The 24,645-nt window shown below is 48.0% G+C and overlaps 2 protein-coding genes across 3 annotated transcripts in view; one reads left to right on the top strand and one right to left on the bottom strand.

Annotated features, from left to right (window-relative positions):
• The first annotated feature begins 197 nt into the window (after positions 1–197).
• Positions 198–8,963, top strand: ERG28 (ergosterol biosynthesis 28 homolog). Of its 2 annotated transcripts, XM_045807784.2 has the most exons (6): positions 219–351; positions 1,245–1,416; positions 2,882–3,045; positions 5,624–5,714; positions 8,497–8,615; positions 8,743–8,963. In XM_045807784.2, exons 3-6 carry the CDS (start codon positions 2,913–2,915, stop codon positions 8,820–8,822), a joined length of 423 nt encoding a protein of 140 aa, XP_045663740.1. In that variant the 5' UTR covers positions 219–351; positions 1,245–1,416; positions 2,882–2,912; the 3' UTR covers positions 8,823–8,963. The 2 variants fall into 2 exon arrangements, with proteins under 2 accessions (XP_045663739.1, XP_045663740.1); XM_045807783.2 differs by lacking the exon at positions 1,245–1,416 and having other exon boundaries at positions 198–351.
• Positions 8,964–9,384: 421 nt separating this feature from the next.
• FLVCR2 (FLVCR choline and putative heme transporter 2) overlaps positions 9,385–24,645 on the bottom strand; it is a 52,774-nt gene continuing 37,513 nt past the window's right edge. Inside the window, exons 4-10 of the mRNA XM_045807779.2 lie at positions 23,516–23,583; positions 21,746–21,849; positions 18,650–18,760; positions 17,718–17,823; positions 17,465–17,576; positions 16,821–16,876; positions 9,385–13,160 (exon numbers count right to left, since the gene is read on the bottom strand). Coding sequence (XP_045663735.1) covers positions 13,083–13,160; positions 16,821–16,876; positions 17,465–17,576; positions 17,718–17,823; positions 18,650–18,760; positions 21,746–21,849; positions 23,516–23,583 — 635 coding nt within the window. The 3' untranslated portion in view covers positions 9,385–13,082. The remainder of the gene's footprint in view (positions 13,161–16,820; positions 16,877–17,464; positions 17,577–17,717; positions 17,824–18,649; positions 18,761–21,745; positions 21,850–23,515; positions 23,584–24,645) is intronic.

Below are 24,645 nucleotides of genomic sequence, written 5' to 3'. Positions count from 1 at the left end.
TTGACTCCAGCCCTGGAATTCTTCCGCCACGCTCAACAAGAGGGTTTACTGCGTGAGCGGCGGTACCCGCTGTGAAGCTTGGACAGCGGCAACCACTGATTGGCAGTAAAGGGGTTCACGCCCCATCTCCTGCTCGAGCAAAAGCGGAGCAGCCAATCAGAGCGAAGACTGACGGAAACGACCCAATCCTGGAGCCGGGCTGTGGGCGGGGGCGAGGACAAATGGCTCAGGTGGACTACTCGCTGAATCTGCTTTGGGGCTTTGCTGCTGCTGCTGCTGCCGCCGCCGCCGTCGCCGCTACCGCTTCTCCAGCTGGTGCTGCCGCTGCTGTGGTGGGGGTCCGGTCACCAGGTACAGAGAGTGTGGGGGAGAAAAGGGAGGGAGGCGTTTTTGTGGCATCTGATTGAGAGGATAGGGAGAGTCTGGAAAAATGGAGGTGAGATGGAAGGAAGATCCCTGGAAGCAACCTTTTGGAGGAGCAAGGGGTTCGAGAACCCTTGGGAAGGGGGAGCTGGGACTATGAAGATGAAGAAGGCTTGGTAGGTTCGGGGAACCAATGAATGAATGAACGAATGACCAGCCACTAGGAGCCCAGCACAGGGCAAGGAACCTTTTCATTTTCTCATGTAATTCTCACAGTAACCCTTGAGATAGGTATTTTGAAAGCTCCATTTTGCAGATTTCTCACCCAGGATTGCACAGCTACAAAATGTGGAAGGATAGGACCTCCCTCCTGACTAGTTTAAACACCACACCTTTGCTGGGCCAGGCCAGGCCAAAATTTGAGAATAGATGTTAGATACTTTAGGAGGCCCTAAAGCTTTAGGGAAATGGAGTTGAGGGATTTGGTAGAGCAGTTCGGAAGAGTGGTCAGGCTCTGCCCTTATCAGCTATCTGTTGGGATTTCTAAGAGCTACCATGAAATGGGCATAAGTTCTCTCAAAGAGGGGAGCCGTCCATATGGCTTTTCTGACCCTGGGAGGAGAAGGCCTGAGTCACCTATTGAGAAATGGGGAAAAATGAGGATGAGGGGATCTTGGCCCATGCCCTGACCGCTTCTGATTTCTAGTAAAGCTCTCTTCTCTCTGGACTTCAGTGAGGTCGGTCCATTGTTGTGATCTACCATTCCCTGAGGGATTCCTCTTCCTCCTCTAGAGCTCTTTTTTTGGTTGTTTTTTTCTTTTCTTTTCTTTTTAGTGCTTCACACTGCCTGAGGCCATGGCTGACTTTAATATTTATTTCAGCTGGGTAGCATAAGACTGCACTGCAACTTCCACCAGAGTGACAAAGGAAGCCTGATGGTTTATCACCACTTCAGGCCCAAGAAGTTAACCTGACAACAGATAAACTGTGGGGAAAGCAAAAGACAACCAAAAAAAAACCAAAAAACTACCAACACTACAATGAAGATGAGAAGTAATTCTATTATTCAATTCTTTATCTACATGACTTTTATTTAAATCAAGTTGATTGAGGGCATCTGGGTGGCTCATTCGGTTAAGTGTCTGCCTTCAGCTCAGGTCGTGATCTCAGGGTCCTGGGATCGAGCCCCGCATCGGGCTCTCTGCTCAGGGGGGAGTCCATTTCTCCCTCTCCCTCTCTCTCAAATAAGTAAAATCTTTTAAAAAATAAATAAATCAATCAAGTTTATTGAAAACATTGCTCTTCAAGGGTTCATCTAAGCTTTTTGAAAAACAAAAAGTACATAATGTTGTTGTATTTTGTATACAACTTCAAGACAGAAGTGGATATAGTGTGCTTGTCTTCCTTCAAAATAGAAACTTCATCAAAATATTCTCAGACAGTGAGGCACTATCGCAGAGCACGGTTTGTATCTCAGCTCTGCCATGAGTTAACTGCGTAACCTCAAGCACATCACTTAACGTTTCTGTGCCAACCCTTATCTGTCAAATGGAAAGAGTAATAGTGCCTGCCCACCTTGTTTAAGGCTTAAATGAGACCATTTATGTTAGGTGCTTGGCACAGTGCATGACATAGACAAATGCCTGATACCTGTTAGCTATCATAATTTCTCTTGCAACCCAACGCCAACATTGTTCGTTCCTTCTCTACATAATTGTCATGCTAGTTCTCAAGTCACAGAAGTTTATTTACTTTTAACCTGTATATTGTTCTAGCTTGTGGAGCATGGATTACCTGAGAACCAGAGTAGAGAACACCTGAGAGTGTAAATTGCCCTCGCTCCATAGATTCCGCTCAAATGTATAAGCTTTTATGTGCTTGGAAGGCTCTGTCATCAATAGCCAGACAGATATCTGTTAATAGATTTATAGTCACCTTGAGCCACTTGCATGACAAGGGAATGACATAAAAAACTAGGCTAGAATAAAGATGTTAAAGAACTGATTCCAGCCAAGAGAGAAGCGTTCTGATTTAGCCTAACATTGTGGAGAAGCTGCTTAGACAATAAGTACTATGCCACTTACTGCAAAGTATACTGTTGATTCACCACTACTAGTGTGACTAAATATCAAGACCAATTTCTCTAAGTCTTACACAGAAGTCCATTTTATTACCTGATAGTAATATTTGTACACCTCTTCTTTGTTCCCTTTTTTCTCCATTATTTTTGGCTGGCTTTACCATTTCCAGGCACTGCGTTATTTAGCCCTTTCCACTCTAGGTAAACGTTAAGCACCCTTTGGCTTAGGGTAAATATCCAGGCAGTGTGCTAACCCGGTGAAGTAAGAATAGTCTGTTTAGATAACTGAGAGTGGGCGAACTTCAGGGACTTGGAAAGGAATTCACAAAGAGAGTGCCCAGATAAGCTTAGTATAGCCCTCGGGAGTGGGATACAAGTTAACTACCCAAGTCAGAGAGCTTATGGTTGAAGTAAGCTAACTGCTGTTTTGTTCCCAAGGCAAAAAGCCCTCTCGGGTTGGAGGGAAGTCATGAGCCGTTTCTTGAACGTGTTACGAAGCTGGCTGGTTATGGTGTCCATCATAGCCATGGGGAACACGCTGCAGAGCTTCCGAGACCACACCTTTCTCTATGAAAAGCTCTACACAGGCAAGCCAGATCTTGGTAAGAAATCAGAGAACTGTATCCTTCATGGGAGTGGCCCCAAATGGTGGATGCCAGACCAGGCTGTCCCTAAAAACAAGCTAGGAAGTTTAAAAACAAACACACAGCACAGGTGCCCGTTTTCTTCTCCAAACTTCTTGAAACTTCCATCCGCTGAGTGGGGCCCAAGTCTATTTTTCTATAACTTCCCAGGTAATTCTGAGGTGGGCTAATCTAACCTTTATTGGCCATTGGAATAATAGACTTTGCGGATAGCACTTGGCCCTTTTTCCTCCCAAGCTTGTCTGAATACCTTTTCGCCCATTTTATGCTGTCATTTGCGTATTACAGGCAATACAAAAAGTATTACAAGGGCAGGTGAGAAAAGAGACTTATTTGGCGACTCTGGGGTGCCCCACTAGAAAGCTGTAAAAAAAGCTTTTCATATTATTTCAGTCCTCTTCAGAAGCTAGGTTGTACCACATACAGTTTATTCCGTGTTGCAGGTGGGGAGTTACTAACCCAAGGTCTTCCCAAACCGTGAAGAGTCCCTGAGAAGATATCCAAAATTCCTCTGAGCTAGTGTCCCAGAATGAAACGTAGAAGGCCTCTGGTGGCCTTTCCCAGTTTCTTGAGCCTCCCTGCCGAGAGTATTTTCACATTTCAGCTTGTGCTTCCTTGCACTGATGTGTGGGATAATAGTGTTTGAGCCGCAGCACCATTTCACGCAGCTGACAGTTCTGTGTCGCATTTATAGCTAACCCAGATTCAGGCTCTGACCTAGCTCGTTTTTCTGCAACATCTCCGTGCAAAATGAATCTAAGTAGGCTGGGGCTCACTTTGAACAAAGCTCAATAGGAGTAAAGTACCTGGAAAAGTGGGTAGGACGGTTCCACCGTTTCCCCCTCAAATGCTGCCCTCTGATGTCCAGGAACCCTGTGCAGATTCACAGGATTGTAGAGATTACCTGGTCTAGTCCTTTAAAGTTGACAGAAAAGCCCAGGGGTTATGCAGTTTACTCAAGGACACATAGCTGAGCCGAAGAACTGGCAGGGGGACGGGGTTGTTGTCTCCAGCCTGGAAGTAGAGACTGCCTCCGCCCTCATGATCTGGAGGCTCTCATGGTACTGAGATGCCGATGTTAGCAGTGTTCTGGAGCATTCCATAGAATTTCACCTGATACCTAACCTGCCTGGGGTTGGTGAAATATTCCACTTTTGTGTCTCTCTAACTAGAGCTATTTCCTCAGCCTTTTCATCAGAAGAGCTATCAAATTGGTTTATAGAATGTAGCCTCCCGGGGCCAACCACTAGATATTTGGTTGACATGTGGAATTGTTTCTCACCTTACTATCATCTAAAGGTCTTCGACGTTGTGGAATTGGTATCACTGTATGGTTTTCCAAAGGATGGGAAATCCTTTAAGCCCAAGTAGACATTAATAGACCTTTCAGGGCACCTGAGTGGCTCAGTTGGGTAAGCATCTGCCTTCAGCTCAGGTCATGATTCTGGGGTCCTGAGATCAAGTCCCACATCAGGCTCAGAGCCTTCTTCTCCCTCTGCCCCTCCCCCCACTTGTGCGTGTGTGCTCTCTCTCTCTCTCAAAAATAAATAAATAAAATCTTAAAAAAAAAAAAATAGACCTTTCAGTTATCAGTCTTGTCCCTTGAAATTTCTCTTGCTCAGTAGACCAGCAAAGGAAGTATCTTTGCTTTCACTGTTTTGGCATTCCTCGTCCCAGGATGCATTAGATAAATGGCTGTACATTACAATTACCCAGGGAGAAAGTATTTTTAGAAAATACTTACTCCCAGGGCCTACCTCCAAAGAGTATGATTTAATTGATCTGGTATCCAGGACTTGGTAATTTCATAAAACTTCTTTAGTTGACTATAACAAACACTCAGGGTCAAGAACCACTGCTGTGGTAGACTGTGATCAATACTTTCAGGACAAGATATTTAATACAGCAGAACAAAGCTCACCAAGAGTGACGTGGCCTCAGCAAACACCAAAGAAGCAGTGCTTTGTTCCAGTACCAAGTGCACAGGAAACCAGCCCGGTGTGGCCTTTGTTTACATAATATAGATCTGGATTCAGGAGAAGACTTAAGTCTCTTCAAGACCAGACTGAGCATCTGGCTCTGTCCCAGGATTTCTGAGTTCTCTCCTGCATCCGCCTCGAAAGTTTACTGACCTCGCAGGCATCTCGTATTGACGCTCGACTGTCTGCAACATTCCCCCAGACGTGTCTTCATCTAGACGTGCTGGACATCACCAGCACCAGCGTGGCTTCCAGGACAGAGGTAGAAACTGCTACAGTCAGGAGTTATTGCCTAAGTGGGCTCTTTCTTGGGTTTCTACTCTTAAAACGCCCCTGCCCAACTGTAGACATTTGAAGAGGAGCTGGGCGGTTCTCAGGCTGGGATTCCTTCCATTCCTACTGGTTGCCATGTGCAGCACCAGAGCCTCCCCTCTGTCCAGCCAAAGGGAGTTCAGGCTCTGCAGCCTGCCTCCCGTGAACCACCAGTGAAGTAAGAAGAGTTTGGAGGGAACCCTAACTCTCCCCTCTCGACACTCTTGCTTTTTTCTGCTCTACAGTGAATGGCCTCCAAGCTCGGACTTTTGGGATCTGGACGCTGCTGTCATCAGTGATTCGCTGCCTCTGTGCCATCGACATCCACAATAAGACGTATGTAAGGGAAGGAAGAGCATAGCATCCTTTCGTAGGAAATCAGGTGCTAGGCATACCCAGTGTGGTCCTCCCCTTGGAGACCTGTTAATTTTCATACATTAGCCTAGAAGGTGGATAATAAATGGTCCTATTCTTTCCAGGCCTAAAAAAAAAAAAACATAATAGGCATCAGAGGTCTTTACAGTTTGAAAATTCTTTGCAAGTGAATAGCAGCTGGCAGTGTCATGATCCAGTGGCCTGCATCATACCCCTTTACTTCTCTACTAAAGAATCAGCCCTTCTTCTACTAAAGAAGTAGAGTAGTGTGCTCTTTTTAGAGCAGCCACCCACATATACCTTATCCTCACATTCCTCCTTAGGAAGTAGGAATGAACAGAAATCACAATCCATGAAAAAAGGAACCCACAAGTCAACTGCTGCATGCTTATGCAGGCTCAGTAGGTGAGGGTGAAAGAGAACCCAGGATCCAAAGAGACCAGCCTCTCTGGGGAACTCGGACTAGGGTGGAAACTTTGCAGACAACCATAGCTTCTTGTCTAGATCATGCTGTAACCTGTGCTGACCACTGGAGGGGGCTCGAACTTTCTTTCCAACCATCCTCACCACCATCAAAAGGGGAAAGTTTGCTCAGGTCACTGGCCAAGGCCACCAAAATGTCACCTTCACACTAAAATATTTTTCTGTCGTATCTAAGCTCTCAGCATTTGGGAAAAGAGGAGGTAATGACATTTACTGAGCACCTCTGATTATGCCGGGAGCTTTCATCTACGTGACCTTGATTAAGTCTCCTAGCAGCCCTGGGAGGTAATGATTTTCATTCCTGAGTTTGCAGATCTCCATGTTAGAGACCCAATTAATTTGAACTAAGGAAGACAGATTCAAGTGGGATTTGAAACAGGGCTATTAACCCTGTGATCTCCAATTTTGTTTGTTTGTTTGTTTTTTAACTTGAAACTATGGCTTGACTCGTTCTACATTGACACGTATTTTGGGAAGCAGTATGGTTTAGTGGAAACAGCCTGGGGCCCAAGAATGAAAACAAGAAAATGGGCTCTTGTCTCAGTTCTGTTACTAACTATTTTTGTAGCTGCAAGTTCATTATATGGTTGACCCTTGAACAACATAACATGGGCATTAGGGGCGCCGGCTCCCAACAGTTGAAAATCTGCGTATAGCTTTTGACTCCCCCAAAACTTAGCTACTAATGGCCTACTACTGACCAGAAGCCCTTACTGATAAGAAAGTCGATTAAGACATATTTTGTATGTTATGTGTTAGACACTGTATTCTTACAATAAAGTAAGCTAGAGAAAAGAAAATGTTATTAAAACCATTAAGGAAGAGAAAATGCATTTACAGTAGTGTACTACAATTTATCTTTAAAAATCCACACATAAGCGGACCCATGCTGTTTAAACCCACGTTGTTCAGGGATCAGCTGTTCACCTTCTCTGCATCTTGGTCTCTTTATGTATAAAATGAGACTAGTATATCTGTTCTACCCCTCAGGCTGACTGAGAGGGGGTAAGAATTAAATAATCCTTTTAAAGACCTTTATCATGACAAACTGCTGATGGGTATAAGAGGTGTATTTTTCATTTGCTGTGCTTTTGGAATGAGACTAATGTCATTATCACCCAGTCATTTCCCCTTCTTCCAACCCAGAATAGCCACAAATGCGGACTTCTGTTTCTAGCCTTTTTTAACCTGGGACTGTGGTCCATGTTCTTCTGATATACACTCTGATTCTATTTCCTCCCTAACCAGAAATTCAAAATCAACACCCATACATACATATTTACTAAATGTATAAAAACATGCACAGGAATGATAAAAATCAAATTTAACATAGGGGTTCCTTCTAGGGAGCAGGGAGGGAGGGGAATGGGATCCGGGTGGGATAAGGATACATAGAATGCTTTAACTGATATCTGTAATATATTTTATTTCTTAGAAACAAGTATCTGAAGCAAAAATGTCCAAACATCCAAATTGGAAGGAGCAGGGTATTGGTTACCTACAGGTTAATTATAGTATTCTATCATCAACAATTTTTTGTACATTTGAAATATTTCATAATTTTTTAAATGTCATAGTTAAAAAAAAGATATCTCCAATCCAAGTGGTCAGTCATCCTATAACCTGTCTCCTCTCCACCTCTTCATCAAAACTGAGGAACACGTTCTCTTCCCATGAGGTTATCACTGTGTCCTCCACCTGATGGTGTTCCTGGGCTAAGACACAAAACCACAACAGCCCAGGTGGCAAGAGCATCTAAAAGCCCCATAGAGGTCCTTGCTGCTTATGCCTCATTCAGGCCCTTCATTCTGTGGCATCCATCCTATGGGCGTTGACCAGCCCGTGGCCCCACACCTGCCAGGTGGGCTTGGACGACAGAGCCAAGCCAATTTGAGTAAGTAGAATATGTAAGCGTGATTGACCCCCAACTATCTATACTGCTAGGAGTGCCACAACCCAGACTCTGCTTTGCTGTGGCTGGCTTCACCACCTTGCTACAACTTGGAGACCCACCGTGGATGTTGGGACCGTTCTCCTCTCAGTCTAGCCGTTGAAACCTTCAGTTTTGCCCTAGTAGAGGGTAAATTGGTGTGATCGAGCAGACAAGTCTTTCTCGGGCCCAAGTCTCCTTTTCCTTTAGCCATAGTCAGTTGTGGGGTTTGGATTCGTGTGTGTGCGCGCGCGAGCAATCTCACCACTGTTTGTCCCCTGCACTGAACGAACAGGCCTCCAGTTCCCGTGTCTGTCTGCTCCCTTGTAGGCTGTACCACATCACACTCTGGACCTTCCTCCTCGCCCTGGGGCACTTCCTCTCCGAGTTGTTTGTCTTTGGGACCGCAGCTCCCACGATTGGCGTCCTGGCACCCCTGATGGTGGCAAGTAAGCATCCGACCCCCGGGCCTCCCACGGGAACTGCACCCTAGGGCCGGGGGCAGGAGAGCAGACATACGGGAGTGTAAGAAAGTGCTGTGCCAATGTCAGCCACCCATCTTTTCTCTTATTTAAGGCTTCTCAATCCTGGGTATGCTGGTTGGGCTCCGGTACCTAGAAGTAGAACCAGTATCCAGACAGAAGAAGAGAAACTAAGGCCGGCATTACCACCTCCGAGACTTCGTCTTCCACCTTTGCTGTCCCCTTCCTTCATCCTCCCTCCTCTTTCATTTCTTTTCTGTATCATCCTGAGCGCCCTTACCACTGCTACCCTTTTAGGTTTGAGGTTTTTCTTACACTTAAAAATTTTGAAGATACAACCTTCATACAGAAAAGTATATAATGTGTACGTACAATGGAAAGAATCATTTTAAATAATTGAATACTCTGTACCGTCACCCAGATCAAGAAATTTCCAGCACCTCAGAAACCCCCCGTGTGCCCTTCCCCTACCTACAGACTCTTCCAGGATCCTTTTGCCAACCTTCAGCTTTTTTCCCATTTATTTTCATCCCTTCCTCTGACCTGTGTGGTGGGAACACTGAACTATGAAACTTACAGCTGCTGCGTCATCCAGAGCAGCTGCCACCAAGGGCTGCTTCAGGAGGTCGCCCTCCCAGCTTGGGCTCCTCTCTGCTGCTGGACCCAAGACTCTGAACCATCCGAGGAATAGGCAGTTCTTCTAAGAAGGGCTCCCCTGTAAGCATGGCTCATATACTTGTGTCTACAAGTGGATCAGGGTTGGAAGAGTCTGGGCTGTTTTTAGACCTTCCGGTCAGCTGTATTTGTGTAACAAATTTTGTAATAAATAGAAAAACCCTCCGCTTGGATCAGTCCTTGTACTTTGACCTCCCCTAAGCCAAGAGCACTCCTGCCCTCTCCGAGCATAGGATCGCAGCTTTTTGCTGATCAAATACACCGTAATGAGTAGGACAGCTCAAGGACCCAGGCACAGTTGGCTGCCTCTGGCCCCTCTTGTCACTTGTTCATTTCTCCTGAAGTCCAATCTGTCTCTCCTTCCCCACCTTCAAAATTCTGAGTTCACAACTGAACAGTCAGGACCCTTTCTTGTTTTCTTCCTAAGAAAGAAAGATTCTTGAGAAAGCAGAGACAGAAAACAGCACAGAAGAAACAGCTGCCTGACCACAGAAAGGAGAACATGAAACCCCAAGATAATGGACTGGAGCAGATAGTTGCCCTCCAGACACAATCCTGAGGGGCTCGTCACTGGCTGGGCCCACACACTGCGTGTAGACTCAAGAACCCATTCATTATTTCAACAAAGTACTTATTGAACACTTAAGTCCATGCCAGACACTTGGGAAAGGAAACGATGACCCAGGCAAAATGATGACCCAAGCAAAATAATGACCCAGGCAATGTCTCTGTTCCTGTGGCCCATACACTGTAGTCAAGGAAACAGACAACAAAGCAACACACGAAAGAACAACTTCAGACAGTAAGAACTCTAGAAAACACGGTACTGTGATCAGGAGGGTAGGGGGTGGATGATTTACATTGTCAGGAAAGGCCTCCCTGGGGAGATGGGATCCGAACTGAGCCTTGAATGCCCAGGTATCCCATGTCCTCATATATGAGGCAGGCGTTTAGGGCAGAAGGTAGGAACCATTTGTTCAAGGAGTTAAGATCCTTGTAGTGAAGTTAGGAAGCAGAAGGTAAGAGGCTAGGTCAGGAAGGGGGGCAGGGGACTTGCAAGGGCATGTCAGGAAGCTTGAAGTTGAGGATACTTAAACACATCGGGAATTCTCTATCAGTTAAGGCTCTTTAGGTGAAAGGAACAAACTCATAAACTAGCTTAAACAATAAAGATAATGTTGGCTCACAAAACTGAAACATTAAGATTATAGGCTTCAGGAATTATTGGATCAGGACTCAGCCCTGCCCTCCTATGTTGGCTTCATCCTCAGGCTGGATTCCTCCATGGCGCCGAAAGTGGTTGCAGTGATACCGTGCCTCATCCCCACACTACATCTAGAAAAAGAGCTCAGTGGCATGGACTACCCCTCACTCACCAACTATGGTCAAGAGGTAGTAAGAAAAGCAGTGATCTTACAGAGTTAGCATGTGAGTGCAGACCCACATGGAGCCCCCTAAGCAAGTGAATGAAAGCATGCGTGGTTTGGACTTGGACCCTCTAAGCATGCGCCATAGAAATGTAATTCCAGATAAGCAAAGACAAGACACAAAGGATCTCAAGAGATGATTTAGAATAGAACACATCTTGAATATTATCATTGGCTCCCTTGATTTAAAGCAGAATTCGTCCCTCCAGCCAAGAACTGCTAACAGACAGTGGTGCCAAAGCCACAGGCACCGTGCATTTACTAAGAAAGAAACATACAGAAAACGGATAGCAGCAGCATGTCCAAGCCACAGCGTAAGGCGAACACGCCTGGGAAGGGAGAAGCGGCAGTAGGTCGGACAGTTCAGAAGAAAAATGGTAACGCAGAAGGGCAGAGGCGAAAAGCAGGGACTCTGGCCAGGGCAGGATGGTGTGGTTGTAGGACAAACACCTCAGCCACACTGGAGGCAGAGCCAGAGACAACAGTGTGTACGCAGCCCCAGAGGCAGGCAGGCTCACGTGGGGGTGGTGGCGTGCAAGGCACCACAGAGGCTGACGTTCGCTTTTACAGCCTTGGCTTTGAAAAGTAGCCCACTGGGAGGGTCACATCTGTCAACAGGACCCACCTCTAGCCCCAGGCCCCTCCCAAACCGTCTGCCCAGGCCTCAGAAATGAACAAGAATCTCAGGCCCCACCTAATGACACGGCAGACCACTTGAAGAATCTTTTATTGTCTTAAAACATCTGGTTTTACAAATAGAAAATACAAATTATGTTTTTAAAATAAAGGAATGAATAATCTGGTAAACATTCTGTTAAAAAGTTTTAAGGAGCTGAACAGTAAACACCTTTCTCCGTATCAAAAAGCAAGACATGCTTCCTCTCCACCTGTCTTCCACCTCCCATCACTCCTCCCACCAGAAGCGTGAACTTCTATTACACACAGAACATCCGGAATGTCTACACACACACACACGCACGCACGCACACACACATGCACACCTGGCTCCCCTCCAGCAGTGGCCCAAGCACCCTGGCCCTCCTGCCAACCCAGGCTGCCCCTAGATGCCGAGAGCAGGCAGTGGCCACAGCCAAACAGCACCATGGTCATGATCACAGCTACTCGATGCAGGAGAAATGACTAAAATGTCTTATTTTTCAGGGGACGCTACCTCAGCCCGTGAGTAGAGCCAGACAGCAGGCTGGGCAGGAAAGGAGGTCACCCTGGATTGGTTTAAAGGGAATCCCTTTAAATTCACCATATCTGTTAAAAGATGATTGCTGGAAGGGAATGGGGAGTTGAGGTGGATGTGCGAATACAATCCCCTCCAGAGGCAGGAGACACTTAATGCAAGCTGACTCGATTCCCATTTCAAGGGCCACCTTTCCCTCTGGCCCTTTCCTCTCCTCTCTCAGAAGCCGCTGTGGATTTCTCAGGGTGGAATGAAACAAAGTTAGTTTTCAGTAAAGGTTACAGGAAGTTGGCCGGGATTTCCCTCCCCTCAGAGAAAGGAAGCGCTGAGGCCGGTGGCAGAATTTCTCAAGGCAGTGTCCACATGAAGACATCAGAGTTCACTATGACACACACACACAGAAGTCCCTGGGCAGAGATTTTATAGAAAAGAACCTTTCTGTCCCCAAGTCAAGCTACCACAGTGCCCAAATTCAGGCCTTCACAAGTGCCCTCACACCTAGGCAGGCCGCCCTCCCTCACGCGTTTCTCCTTCGCGGCCACAGCAAAGTTTCTGCCAAGTTTATTGATGTTTGGTTTGATCAGCTCTTAGGAAAGGGTCTGGAAACAGACCCCAGCCTGAGCGCAGGAGAAGCGAGGCCGAGTCCTGATGGGTTTGTGCTGAAGTTTTCTGATGGCGCTTTCTCTCCCACAGAACATTAGCAGCCAGTGTGATGACCCCAAAATTACCCTCATCCAGAGCAGCTGCCTCTCCTTAGAACTGGCCTTCTAAGGGTCTTACGATACTAGAAAAAGTTAATATCCTGAATAAGCTTTCTTTCCGTGATAATTTTGCAGGCTCTTTCCTTGCGGGATGGAGGTGAAGGGGGAAGACGAGGTACCACCATTCTCCACCAGCTTCTCCCAACACCAGCTCCCACAGCCTACAAGGGGGAGGGGCGGGTATCAAGTGTGCCTGTGGTGGAAGGTGCCATCTTCCCCAACTAGCCCATGCAAGCTCTTGAGTGGGTTCCAGGAGGCAGAGGCACTGCCGTCCAAGCCACAAATATCCCAGCCTGTTCCCTCCAAAAGCTGCTCCAGCGCTGACGGAAGAGGTGGGGAGTGCTGTCCGCATTCCCTGAGTCGCCACCACCTTTTTCTCTCAGAGATGCTCCTCAGACACAGTGGTGGGGGCTTTGCTGGCATTGCTCTCCTCCTCCTCCTCTTCCTCCTGGAGTTTCTGCAAGGCACAACAAGCGGGCAGCCCTCTGGGTGAGGAGGCGCAGGACCCCCCCCCCTCGGCTGAACAGCTGCCTGTCAGTGACTGTCAGCGGTGGGCAAACCAAGAGCCAGGCGCCCCGCAGCAGCCCCAGGAGCACACAAGGGAAGTAGAAAAGCAGCACCCAGCCTCTGCCGGTGTGCTCTTCAAACACACACCACACACCCCTCACAGTGTCATCAAAGCAAAGCCAGAAAGTCCAGCTCTCTGTGATGCCACAGCCACCACAAACCATCCCGCTCCGAGTGCCCCTGTCCAGGCTCCCTCTCGGGACCGAAAGAGAAGCAGAGGCCACTCTCCCTCCCCGTTCTGACAGCCTAAAACTCACGTGGACTGACCATCAAGTAGTTACCCAAAGTGCCAGCTCTGCAACTACCACAGAAATTCTGACTACCTTCCTTTGCAGGCAGCCCCCAGGATGAGGAATATTATTATAATGTGCGGGGTATGGAGGCAACAAAGAGAATTTTTATGAAGGCAGGACAAAAACTCAACGGCTAAAAATATGTATATATACTTTATGCCTAGAGAAGAAGACAACTTTGGGTCAGTCTGGCTTCGACGTGGTTGGGGAAAGACGGCCCAGGATGTGTAAAAGTCCTCTGGCTCACACTTGTTTAGGTGGGGTCTGGAATTAAGTATGGCCTGGAAATAATCCTGTGGGGCCCCTCAGTGTATGCTGTGCCTTGCGTCTTCCCTCAAGCACTCATCTATCGGTGGGAAGGCCTTGTCATGGGCGCAGCACTGCGCCATCACCACTGGAGAGCTAGAGGAACGTCCCCGGGCCCCGTGCCAACTGGACAAATGGTGCTTCTCCCCCAGGGAATATCTTGGGGCCAGTCCGCAGCAGTGGCGACAGCTGCAGAAACCCAACCTGCCCATTCTCTTGCCAGTCTGTGGCCACCAGCTCAGCCTCAGCCATGAGGAGCTTTCATTGAGGCCACCAGCAGCCTGCTTAAGTCAATCAAGCAGCCTCTCTCCTCTTGCTCACACGCACGTGCACGCCCACACACACCTGCCCCCTCCACAGCCAGCACTTTGAAATCACAACCAGAAACAGAGATTAGTGGGGGCAGAAGTACATCCACTATCTCTGGCTGAGAACTACCAACTGGAAGAAAAACGGAAACCCAAACCAAAATTTTCATGATCTAGATTAGTCACTAGCCCCAAGCTAGACGTTCCGTCTCTTTTTACCACAACTGTGTATCTCACTGATTAGAGAGAGCAGCTCTGGCCACATCTGTTGGGCACCCTGTCTTCAGCTGGCTCTAATACCGAATGTGTGTGCCAGTGGCCGGGGCTCACTGACGCTGACTGCCATGGGGTGTGTAATGGCGGGCTCCAGGGGAGGGACGCTCTGAGACAGCCCTGGCTTCCCTGGGTGTCAGCCCACCATGATTCTGAGCCTCCCATAACACTAAGCTTCCTCAGGTGCAAGTGAGGTTCAAGGACGCCTGGTGGCTTATCCAGGACATGGAGACTATGGAGTGCCATCCCCAGATTTGTCTCCTACTCCTACTCAGTGCTATTTCCCATACTCCACACAGATGACTGAGCCAACAACCCCAACCTTGATTAACAAACCGGGTCCCTGTGCACCAAGATGCGGCCACAAGGATAGTGAACCATCGGAACAACCTAAATATTACACAAGAGGAAGTGGAAATACATACATGTAGATATGAGGTGGTAGAATGTAATTGTGGAAAGGCTGTCAAACTACTGTCGAGTAAACAAGCAGGCTAGGAACCCCACCTGCACCAGGAGACCCACAGAAAACAACCCTAAACAATGGACTACAATGTTACTAGGTTATCTCCAGGTGCTAGGATTATAGGTGACCTTTTCTTTCTTCCTGTTTGCCTGTCTCGGCCAACATAAACACAGATTACAAAATAAACAGCAAAATCTCCTATCACTTGACACAATATGTCACATTCCAAATGGAAACCTTCTCATAAGAAATGTCTCCTGTTGTATTACAGGCAGCTTTCCCCCAGGCTCACTATATATTCCAAACCCTTCTGTCTCCTTGTACCTGGCCCAGGGGAAAGCCCATTTTCCATGGCGGTAATGTCAGGGTCCTCACACCAGTCTAGAGAACAGCATGTCTGCTCCAAGGCCTTCCCTGTCTCCCCCCTGCGTTTCCTGTGCGAGGCTCCGCCCTGCACATTCTACCTGCTGCCACCTGCCAACTCTAGAGTGTGAGATCAGAAGACAAATAACGAAAGCTTATCATCCATCTGCCAACCTATGTCCTTTCAATCCTAAATATACTCTTTCAGATACCATTTGTGCCTCAGAAAATTGGCAAAGTTTTTCGAAATGATAAAGCCTCAGCGTCGGCACTCCTGCACTTCTGTAGCAATATAAATTGATAGTATTGTAGCACCTTTCTCAACAACAGTTCAGCAATACGTATCAAGATCTTAAAAATGTGCATGACCACTGATCCATTTCTCAAGGAAATACTGTGCTTGAGAACATACACAAAGATTCAGCTTCCAAGGTATTAATCACAATATTGTTTATAACAATGATTGCAAACAATCTTAATGTCCACAGACAGCAAGACTGTTACATTGTCATTTATCCACGTGCATGCATTAAAACGCTGTGTAGTAATTAGGAGTATGTTATAAAATAATAATGACCTGACAAGGTGTTCACAACAAGTAAAAAAGCAGACAGAAGATTCCATTTTTGTTTAAAAAATATTTACACATCCGTATATAAATATATACAGATATATACACATACATATTATATGTAGATACAGACATATAAGTAATTGCAAAAAAACAGCATTTCATCTCCAGGTGATGATATTACAGGATGATTTTTAAATTTTGTATACTTTCCTGTAATTTTTTAGTTTTTCTACAAAGAACACCTATTACCCCTGTAATGGGTTTTAGGTGGTTTATTTGTTTTTTAAATAATATCCCACTTTTCCTCCTCAGATTTGAAATTGCTTTCATCCTGGCTCAGATTTGATACCTAACATTTTGGTTAAAATAGTCCCTAGCTGATGAAAGCAGATGGGAAACTCTCTTCTGTTCTAAATCATATTCCTAATCCTCCCCCTTCTACCACCATCAGCTCCTCCTTCCTGACTTGCCCTGTTAAAGCCTTTCTGGAAATGCACTGGCTCTAGCCCTTCCATCCCCATGGCACTGCCTAAGGGGCTGTAACATGCCAGGAGAGCCACTGCCTCGGGGCCACCACCATGATGGTCGAGGTAGGCTCCCACCTTTCGTCTCCAGCCACTGACCCCAGGCTGAAAACAGTGGAGCCAGGGTCTCAGGACTTGTCTCAGGATCCAAGGAGTGGGCGCTGCTCAGCAGACTGTGACAACAGTGACGTGCTCTGGGGACCACAGCAGGGAGGCCAGGAGAAGGGAAGGAAGCAGAAGAGTCCAAGAAAGAGCAGCACAAAAGCCATGCTGAACACCCACCCGGGAAAGTCTTGGGCGCCATGTTTATGTGAGCAGAGCTGGGCTCACGGCCTCCAGCAAACCAGTCCAGTCCGGAAGCCCCCCAGGCCCACCCACGCCGCCACATCCTCAAACAAAGCCCAGGACCCAGCTCTCAGCCCAGTAAGCTTCCACATACTCACATTCTCAGGAGCTTCTTTGTTTGCTTTCTGCCTCCGTAGATCTGCCCTAATGAACGCTGAGGTTAAGTGATTGAGAAAGAACAATAGACACAGAATTAACCAGAGACCAATGAAGTTCACCCAAGAGAGGGAGCCCTCATTTTCGTAAGGGTCACAGGTATATCAGACCTACTACCGATATTCCGGGGAGATGGAGGTTCCATCCTCCAACTTGACAAAGCCTGGGGGTCACTGATGTCCCTGACAGGCAAAAGCCAATGAGGACATGGGCCTTCATTTATAGATCAGTTATACTGACCAGGGAGCTTGCACATGTTGCTCTAATCCTAACAACAACTCCCATTTTATAGATTAAGAAAGTGAGCCTTCCAGAAGCTGGTGCACTTGCCCAAGGTCAAATAGCTATGGAGGTCAGTGTCACAGTCTGGAATGCAAACAAGGGTCTTTGGGTGCCAAATCCCAGGCTCGTTCCACCAAAACATGCTACTGCCTCTCAAACACGTTTCCTAATAAGCCTTCCCCTCCGCGCCTCCACACGTGTGCCCCTGATCTGTACGATCAACCAGAGCACTGAGGTCTCAAACTGCCAACGCCTAAGCCCGTGAGCAGCCTGAGCACCATCTCGTCTTGAGGCCCCAACTCACCAGTGAGGGCTGCTCCAAGGGTGAGGAACACACAGAGAAAGATGTTCCCAGGCATGGTTCCGTAGTTGTCAATAATCTGGCCCTGGGAGATGGTGAAGATGATCCCGAATACCTGGAAAGGCACAAAGAAGACTGGAAACAAGGGCCCAGCCAACTGGCCCATGGGAGCACTGAACTGCCATGATACAATGCCTGCGGCAGCCAAGTCAAACAAGAAACAAAGAGCCACTGCTTTGGGGCCACCACCACCTACCTGGGCAGACACATTCAGGAGGCCAGACGATATGCCTTCTGATTCTGGGTATGTCAGCTCCACCGCAAACTCAAATCCCAGCGGGAGGTAGCCAGTCATGAAGAAGCTGGAAGGCCAGATCACAGAAACAAGGTGATGGAGAACTGCAAGAACAAGAAGGACAAGGAGCCCACCTCCTCCCTTAGAGCTCCTTTTCCTGTTTTGTTTCTGGTCATCAAGGCATTCTAGACCTTTGAATAATCAGGCCATCCCCCAGGAGGCCATACCAAGGAAAGAGATACCCCTGCAGGTCAGGAACCCCCTGGAGCTCCCCTGCTTCTTGTATGTCCAGCCATCAATTACAGATAGGGTCAACATTTGCAGAAGGGATGGGGATGCCTGCAGTGTTCAGCCCTCAACTGAGCAATTCTGTGGCATGGGTCCAGAAAATTCCAGTTCTAATTTCTTACATCTATACCAAACTTCGTGCTACTTTCACACTTATTTCTCTCTCACTCCTTGCAACAACTCTACAAGACAGGCCACTCTCATCTTCACTTACACATGAGGTACCTGAGGCTCAGAGCAGTTAGGCGATGCACCTGTCATCTAAAGGTCAGCAGCGGAACGGAGGCCAGGACCCAGACTTCCTGATTCCCAGCCCTGTGCACTTTCTCTGACCCCCCACTGTCCCAGGCAAAGCTACAAAAGGCTCTGAACATTTCCTGGCCTCCCTGAGGTCTGTGAAGGACAGACTCCATCCCAACAGCATGGAAGCCCTGGGAAGCCTTTTAAAGTGCTGCAAGTAAACAAGCCCTCTGGCCCCGATTTCCACATCTCCAGCGGTCAATCAGAAGACAGCAAAGGGATCAGGGTTGCTTCCAAGGATGTCGGCAGCTCTAGGAGCCATGGGATGCTGCTTTCCAGTCAGACAGGTCAGAGGTGAAACTTACCCCATTGTGCCCGCGGTGATGAACACTACCCACAGGTATCCCAGGTTCAAGGTCAATGTGTACACCACCATGCCCACTACCGTCATGATGTAGACCACCAGGGTTGTCTCCCTACAAGCAGAGGCAAAGAAGCTGAGTCATACACTTCCGACTATAACAGGACCATTCATCCATCCATCCATCCATCCATTCATTAATTATACAAGTATCAATCGGGCACCTGCTGTGTGTCAAGCCCTCCACTGTATGCTGGGACATCTGCTCTCACAGAACTTTCTGTCCACAGGGTTGATGGATACTGAACCAAGGATCACACAAACAGTTACTTACTTATGCTGTGGCCGTTGCTACGACAGGAAAGACCAGGACAGGATGAAGCCCTCTTGCTACATGTGTGTGTCTGACTCCTGCAGAACCCTCTCGGCAATATCAAGCTGCATCCCAAGCAAGAAGGGCACAAGCCTCTCCTTTCCTTGTCCTCCCCTCAAAAAACACGGAGCAACCTCAGCTACGGTCAGGCAGCAGGGACGCCCGGGACTACCCCGGACGCCACCTCCTGCTGCTCTGCTTTGCCCCCAGAGCCCATGGCCATGCTGGGCTGGCTTTGAGATTCTCTGCCATCTCGAAGTTCTTCCTGTTGCCACTGGCGCGGGTGCAGCACAGATTTTTCGCCAAACCTGCGCTACTCTGCTCCGGACAGCAAGTTAAGTGAGAACATTCTCCAGCCCTGAACTAAGTGCTTGACTCCCAAGCCAAAGTGAGAAAGCTCTGCCCACTCCCTGTTTTGTTCCCCTTTGCCGTCCCCTCAGAGGGACCATCAGCAACCTGACGCCTTCCGTTTGGGGTTCGCCCTGCTTGCGCCCCTCCCCACATTACTCCCCCCACATTGCCCACTCATGACTCGGCTGCAGCCCCACCCCTGCACCCGGACCTGTGCTCCTCTCCCTGTCCTGCTTCTGGCCGGCGTCGGGCTCCGCACAGCCCTCTGCCCACCTGCCCGAAATGAGGACTCAGACCCTGAAAGCTGAAAGCCTTCGCTCATCTCCCCTGAAGCCAGAAACACAGTGGGGGCGCCGGCAAACGTATGCTATGGTTATATCAAACTAATCCTGCATTTATTGCATGCCAGGAATTCTGTTAAGCGCTTATTATTTCACTCAAGCCTGACAAAAGCCCTCCAAGAAACAGAGGACTATCCATAATTTTGCAAATGAGGAAACTGAGGCTCAGACCAGTTAAGTTACTTATTCAGAATCACCCATCAGGTAAAGGCAGAGCTGGGATTTGGACCCAGCGCTGGGACCTGACACCCGTGCTGCTCTTTCTACTGCTGCACACAGGACCCAATACGTGAACACACACCGACACACAGCAGGGCGGCATCTTCGGAAAAGCTCAAGGCCAGGCTCTGGAAAGGACGCCCCTCCCACTTGGGGCTTCAAAGCAGCTTTTGAGGGCAGAGGGGCTTCCTTGTCCTCCACCCTGCACCCTCATCTGGTCCCACCCACCCCACAGAAGACAACTTCATGGATACCAGTTTCTTTCACCAGCCACACAAAGTCGTCTTTTGCCATATTTGCTTAACCATAGCTTCATTTTAAACCACTGACCCATTTAGAAAAACTATAAGTAGTCCCAGCCTCAAATAACGGGACACGACCCACCCAATGTCCAGCCTCCAAACCAAACGGGACAGATCTGGGAGCCTCAGGGAGAAGAGAATGGGCACCAAACTGCCCCATCCTTTCTCTGCCTGGGCCATAGCGCCGGGAGAAGAGCATCTCCTGCTGACGGCAGGAGTTAGACATCAGTGACGCTAGCAAACGGTGGCGTCCACATTCTCAAGAGTGCCCTCAGCCCTTTCACTGTATTTTCTAGTTCTCAGTCATCTGGCTGCCCACATCCCAGCCCCACCACCGTACCAATCCTTCTCTTCTCCTGCCACAGAGCAAGCCCTGGGGAAAGGGACACTGCTGTTCACTGGTTTGGGGGTGGCCAGTCCTCACGGCTCTCAGGAAGCAAGCAATTGACAGATGGCAGAGGCGAGATGGCAGCCAAGCTCCACCAGCAGTCATGAAGCCAAGCCAGGCTCCACGTCTGTTCAGCCGGGCGGCCACATCCCCAGGGATGACCTCAATTGGCCTTTGTCTAGGGCAGCCAGAGTGAGACCTGGCCTGACCAGAGCTTCACAGAAGCGGGTTTGTGTGGCAGAGAACAGGTCTCCCTCTGTCCGTCGCCTCCAGACACGGGGAACTTTAGAGGCCTCAACAAAGCAGCTGCCCTGCCCCCGTGTAGGACAACCCTGGCAGCTACCCAGCATATCAGCATTAATTGAGCACCCAGTGCATGCACAGCACTGGAAAGGAGCAACAAGAAAGGAAGGATGTTGCGTGTCCATTCTCCAGAGCCTTTTCTCCGAGCCTGGCTATTGACTTGAGGCACCTGGGTGGGCTGCTTTTTACAAATGCCATTTCCCCTACTGAATTGGCATCCCTGAGGATGGGGCCCAGGAATCTATTTTTAATAAGCGTGCTGGGTTAGGTTGGCATACACTAAAATCTTAGAAAGACTGCTCAGGGCTCCTGGAAACACACTGGGCATTCAGGCCCAAAGCACATCACAGTATTTACAAAGGAGGTATAAGCAGTTGCAAGACAATACAGTGTAAGGCAGAGGAAGCAGACACCTTGGTTAACCCCTGGGGTCCAACAGGGAGCCAGGGGAATGGGGCGGGATCACTTCCTCATCACCACTCTTCGGGGTTTCCATAAACTTTCCAACTGCTGGCATTTTTCTACATTTATTTTCATTCTCCCTCATCTGCCCCTTTCGCAAGCTACATGGGGGGATGGGGACGAGTACTGTGCTAGGCCTCATGTCCTCCGTCTCTAAGCTCATCAAGATCCCCCACAGAATGGGTACTATTTCCCTCATTGTATAAATGGAGAAATTGAGGCTTAGAGAAGATAAAAGTGAATCGCTTAACCACTGAGACCCCCCAGGTGCCACACCCAAACTTTAGGAGCCGTATTGCTGAGGAATATGTCATTTCAAAACATGGGTCCCCAACTCTCAGTCCAAGAGGAGGTCACTTACTTGTAGGTTTTGGACCTATCCAGCCAGATGCCTGAGATCACAGCCCCAAGCATTCCTGCAATGACGATGGTCAGGCCGATTCTTCCAGCATTCACTTCTTCCCCCTGGGAAAACCACAGCCCCAGTGATCACCCAGCAATGGGACAAGACACCAGACAGAGCACAGTCACCAGGAGGTGAAGGGGGAGAGGCAAGTAACTCGGGCTCCATTTGAGCCAATTCTCTGAACGTACCAGGGCAAGATGGCCTTTAAGAAGCTGCCAGTGGGGCGAGACTACTAGAATAGTTGCTCCTCCCAGTCTAATATAACCCGGACGTGTGCTCATGATCCTGGATGCTGAGGTCAACCAGACTGTCCTAGACCCACTCTGAAGTAGATCTTTTAAAATTTAATCCTTACGCCAACCCTTTTATCTTATTTATCATTATCCCCATTCACAAATGGGGAGCCCAAAATATATATATCCAAATATTCTGTACTTAGGTGTTTTTTTTTTTGAGCTATTAGTGCCAAAAGGAATGGGAAGATCACAGTTATATAATCTCATTTACTTCTCAAAATTCCCCATCATAAGGTTAGGAATCAATATTCTGCACTTTACAGATGAAAAAAAACGAGGCACAGTGAGATGAGTCTGCTAGCCAGAGGTCGTGAGGCGTTTATTAAGCACAGAGCTACGATCTGAACTGAGACCTGTCAAACTCCAAGACTGGAACGCGCTAGCCACAGTGGCCTATCTCCTCTGCAAGTGTGAGACCCCTGTCCTTTCAAAAGGGGGCTGGGCCTGCAATTCCCAACTCCAGGACACACAGCATCCCACTCCCAGGATCCAGCCCTTGCTGCTTCTGGAAACATTAAAGAAATGCTTTCCGGGATGTCTGGGTGGCTCAGTCAGTTAAGTGTCTGCCTTCAGCTCAGGGCATGATCCCAGGGTGCTGAGAGCAAGTCCCGTATAGGGCTCCTTGCTCAGCGGGGAGCCTGCTTCTCCTTCTGCCTCTGCCCCTCCCCCTGCTCATGTGCTCTCTCTCTTCTCTCTTTTTGACAAGTAAATAAAATCTTAAAAAAAAAAAAAAAAGAAAGAAATGCTTTCAGTCGAGGAACTAAGAGTTCAAAATTAAACTCTGCCCCTACTTTACAAATTAAATCTTTCATATGTGATCTCTATGTCTATATGTTTACCTACAGTATTGCTAGGCACTATGCCATGTGCTTTACATACATAGAACATATGAATATATATATATATAAACACACATAGTATTATTTACATTCTAATCCTAAAAAAATAATCTTTTAATAAGTAATTATGTTTCTGGGGCGCCTGGGTAGCGCAGTCATTGGGCATCTGCCTTCGGCTTAGGGCGTGATCCCGGCTTTCCGGGATCGAGTCCCACATCGGGCTCCTCCGCTGGGAGCCTGCTTCTTCCTCTCCCACTCCCCTGCTGTGTTCCCTCTCTCGCTGGCTGTCTCTCTGTCACATAAATAAATAAAATCTTTAAAAAAAAAAAAAAGTAATTATGTTTCTTTTGCAGAAAGGAGAATGAGAGTTCAGAAAGGCTAATGAGCTTGTCATACAATTTAGAGCCACCAGAGCCAGGGTTGAGATCCAGGCCTGTCTCCCTCCAAATCCCACAAGCATACCACACTGCTTAGAATGGGGCGGAGGCAAGGGTGGGAAGGGACTAGAGTTAACCGCTGCCCCAGCTCCTGCTGAGATGGACAGAAATCTCACTCCCTTCAGGTCCAGCATGCTCAGGGGACTACCTTACCGGGTAATGCAAGATCACCATGCGATTCAGCAGAGTGGACAAGGCATAAAAAGCACCAGCATTCAGACCTGAAAGAGGGAGGGAGACACACAGCATTAGGGGCAGCCGTCTGCTGGGGCCATTGCTAACTTCTCCCCCTGGCAGGTGGGGAGGTCAGAAATCCTCCTCCTCATTGCCATTATGAGCGTTGTCCTCAGAAAGTAGCCAGAAAGGCTAGTCTGCAGTTTCTGTCAAAGAAAGACTCCAAAACAACCCAAAGTAACCATTTTAACGATTTCTTAGCCCACACCACTGCCCTCTGGTCCCTTTAACCCTGCCCTGGAAACACAGGCTCTAGAAAGCATTACTCCCAGGTCAAAACGTCCTACATTCCTCTCAAGCATTGACCTATTGACCTACAGGGTCAGTAGACCTACTGGACACTTCCATCTCCTCCTGATGACCTGTTCCCTCTCCAGACTGCTCCAGGCCTCTGACCCCCAACATCACTCCTTCTGTAGGTGGTTTTTCCTCTCTGTCCCCATGCCTCCTTCAGCTTTCTTCTCGGTCCAATGTCACACAAAATCTTATATCTGAAACCAGAACCCTAAAGAGCATTGACCTGACTTTCCTAACTCATCAATTCATCCAACGAATAAACGGAGCACCTAGAATATACTGTAAGAATCCATGAGGCCATTTGTCCAAAGCTGTACAGTCAGCTAATAGCTAAGATGAAGACTGGAACGGACCCAACGGCCATGATGATGATGGTGAGGAGGACGGTGAGGAGGACGGTGAGGAGAGGGGTGGCAGTGGCACATGCTTATGTACTAGACACTGTTGTAAGTACCTCACAATCCTCATAGCAACGTAGGTAACATTATCATCCCTATTTTATAAATGACAAAAAAAATGCACAGAGTTTAAAAACAAATACAGAAAGTCACTGTATAATGCTCACCAGGGGTCTTTTTAATTTTAACTAATTTTGAGGCTCACAAGAATATCCTGGCACCCTTGATATTAGTACACTTAGAAGACTAAGTAACAGGACACAGCTCACGAGCCAGGCAGCCTCAGGGGTTCCTCTTCCACGAACCCCAGAGCTATCCTCTTTGGCCCCACGGTGATGGCACAGGTGCAGAGAA

This window comes from Ursus americanus, chromosome 26 (genome assembly GCF_024610735.1).
Source record: "Ursus americanus isolate L20-20 chromosome 26, mUrsAme1.1.p, whole genome shotgun sequence".
Lineage (NCBI taxonomy): Eukaryota > Metazoa > Chordata > Mammalia > Carnivora > Ursidae > Ursus > Ursus americanus.
This window is presented reverse-complemented; position numbering and strand designations above follow the sequence as displayed.

Bases quoted from the DNA above. Each gene is read 5' to 3' on its own strand.
- ERG28 (XM_045807783.2), top strand. From the start codon at position 2,913: ATGAGCCGTTTCTTGAACGTGTTACGAAGCTGGCTGGTTATGGTGTCC. The intron at 3,046-5,623 runs GTAAGAAATCAG...TCTGCTCTACAG, and splicing joins CACAGGCAAGCCAGATCTTG to TGAATGGCCTCCAAGCTCGG. The intron at 8,616-8,742 runs GTAAGCATCCGA...CTCTTATTTAAG, and splicing joins GGCACCCCTGATGGTGGCAA to GCTTCTCAATCCTGGGTATG.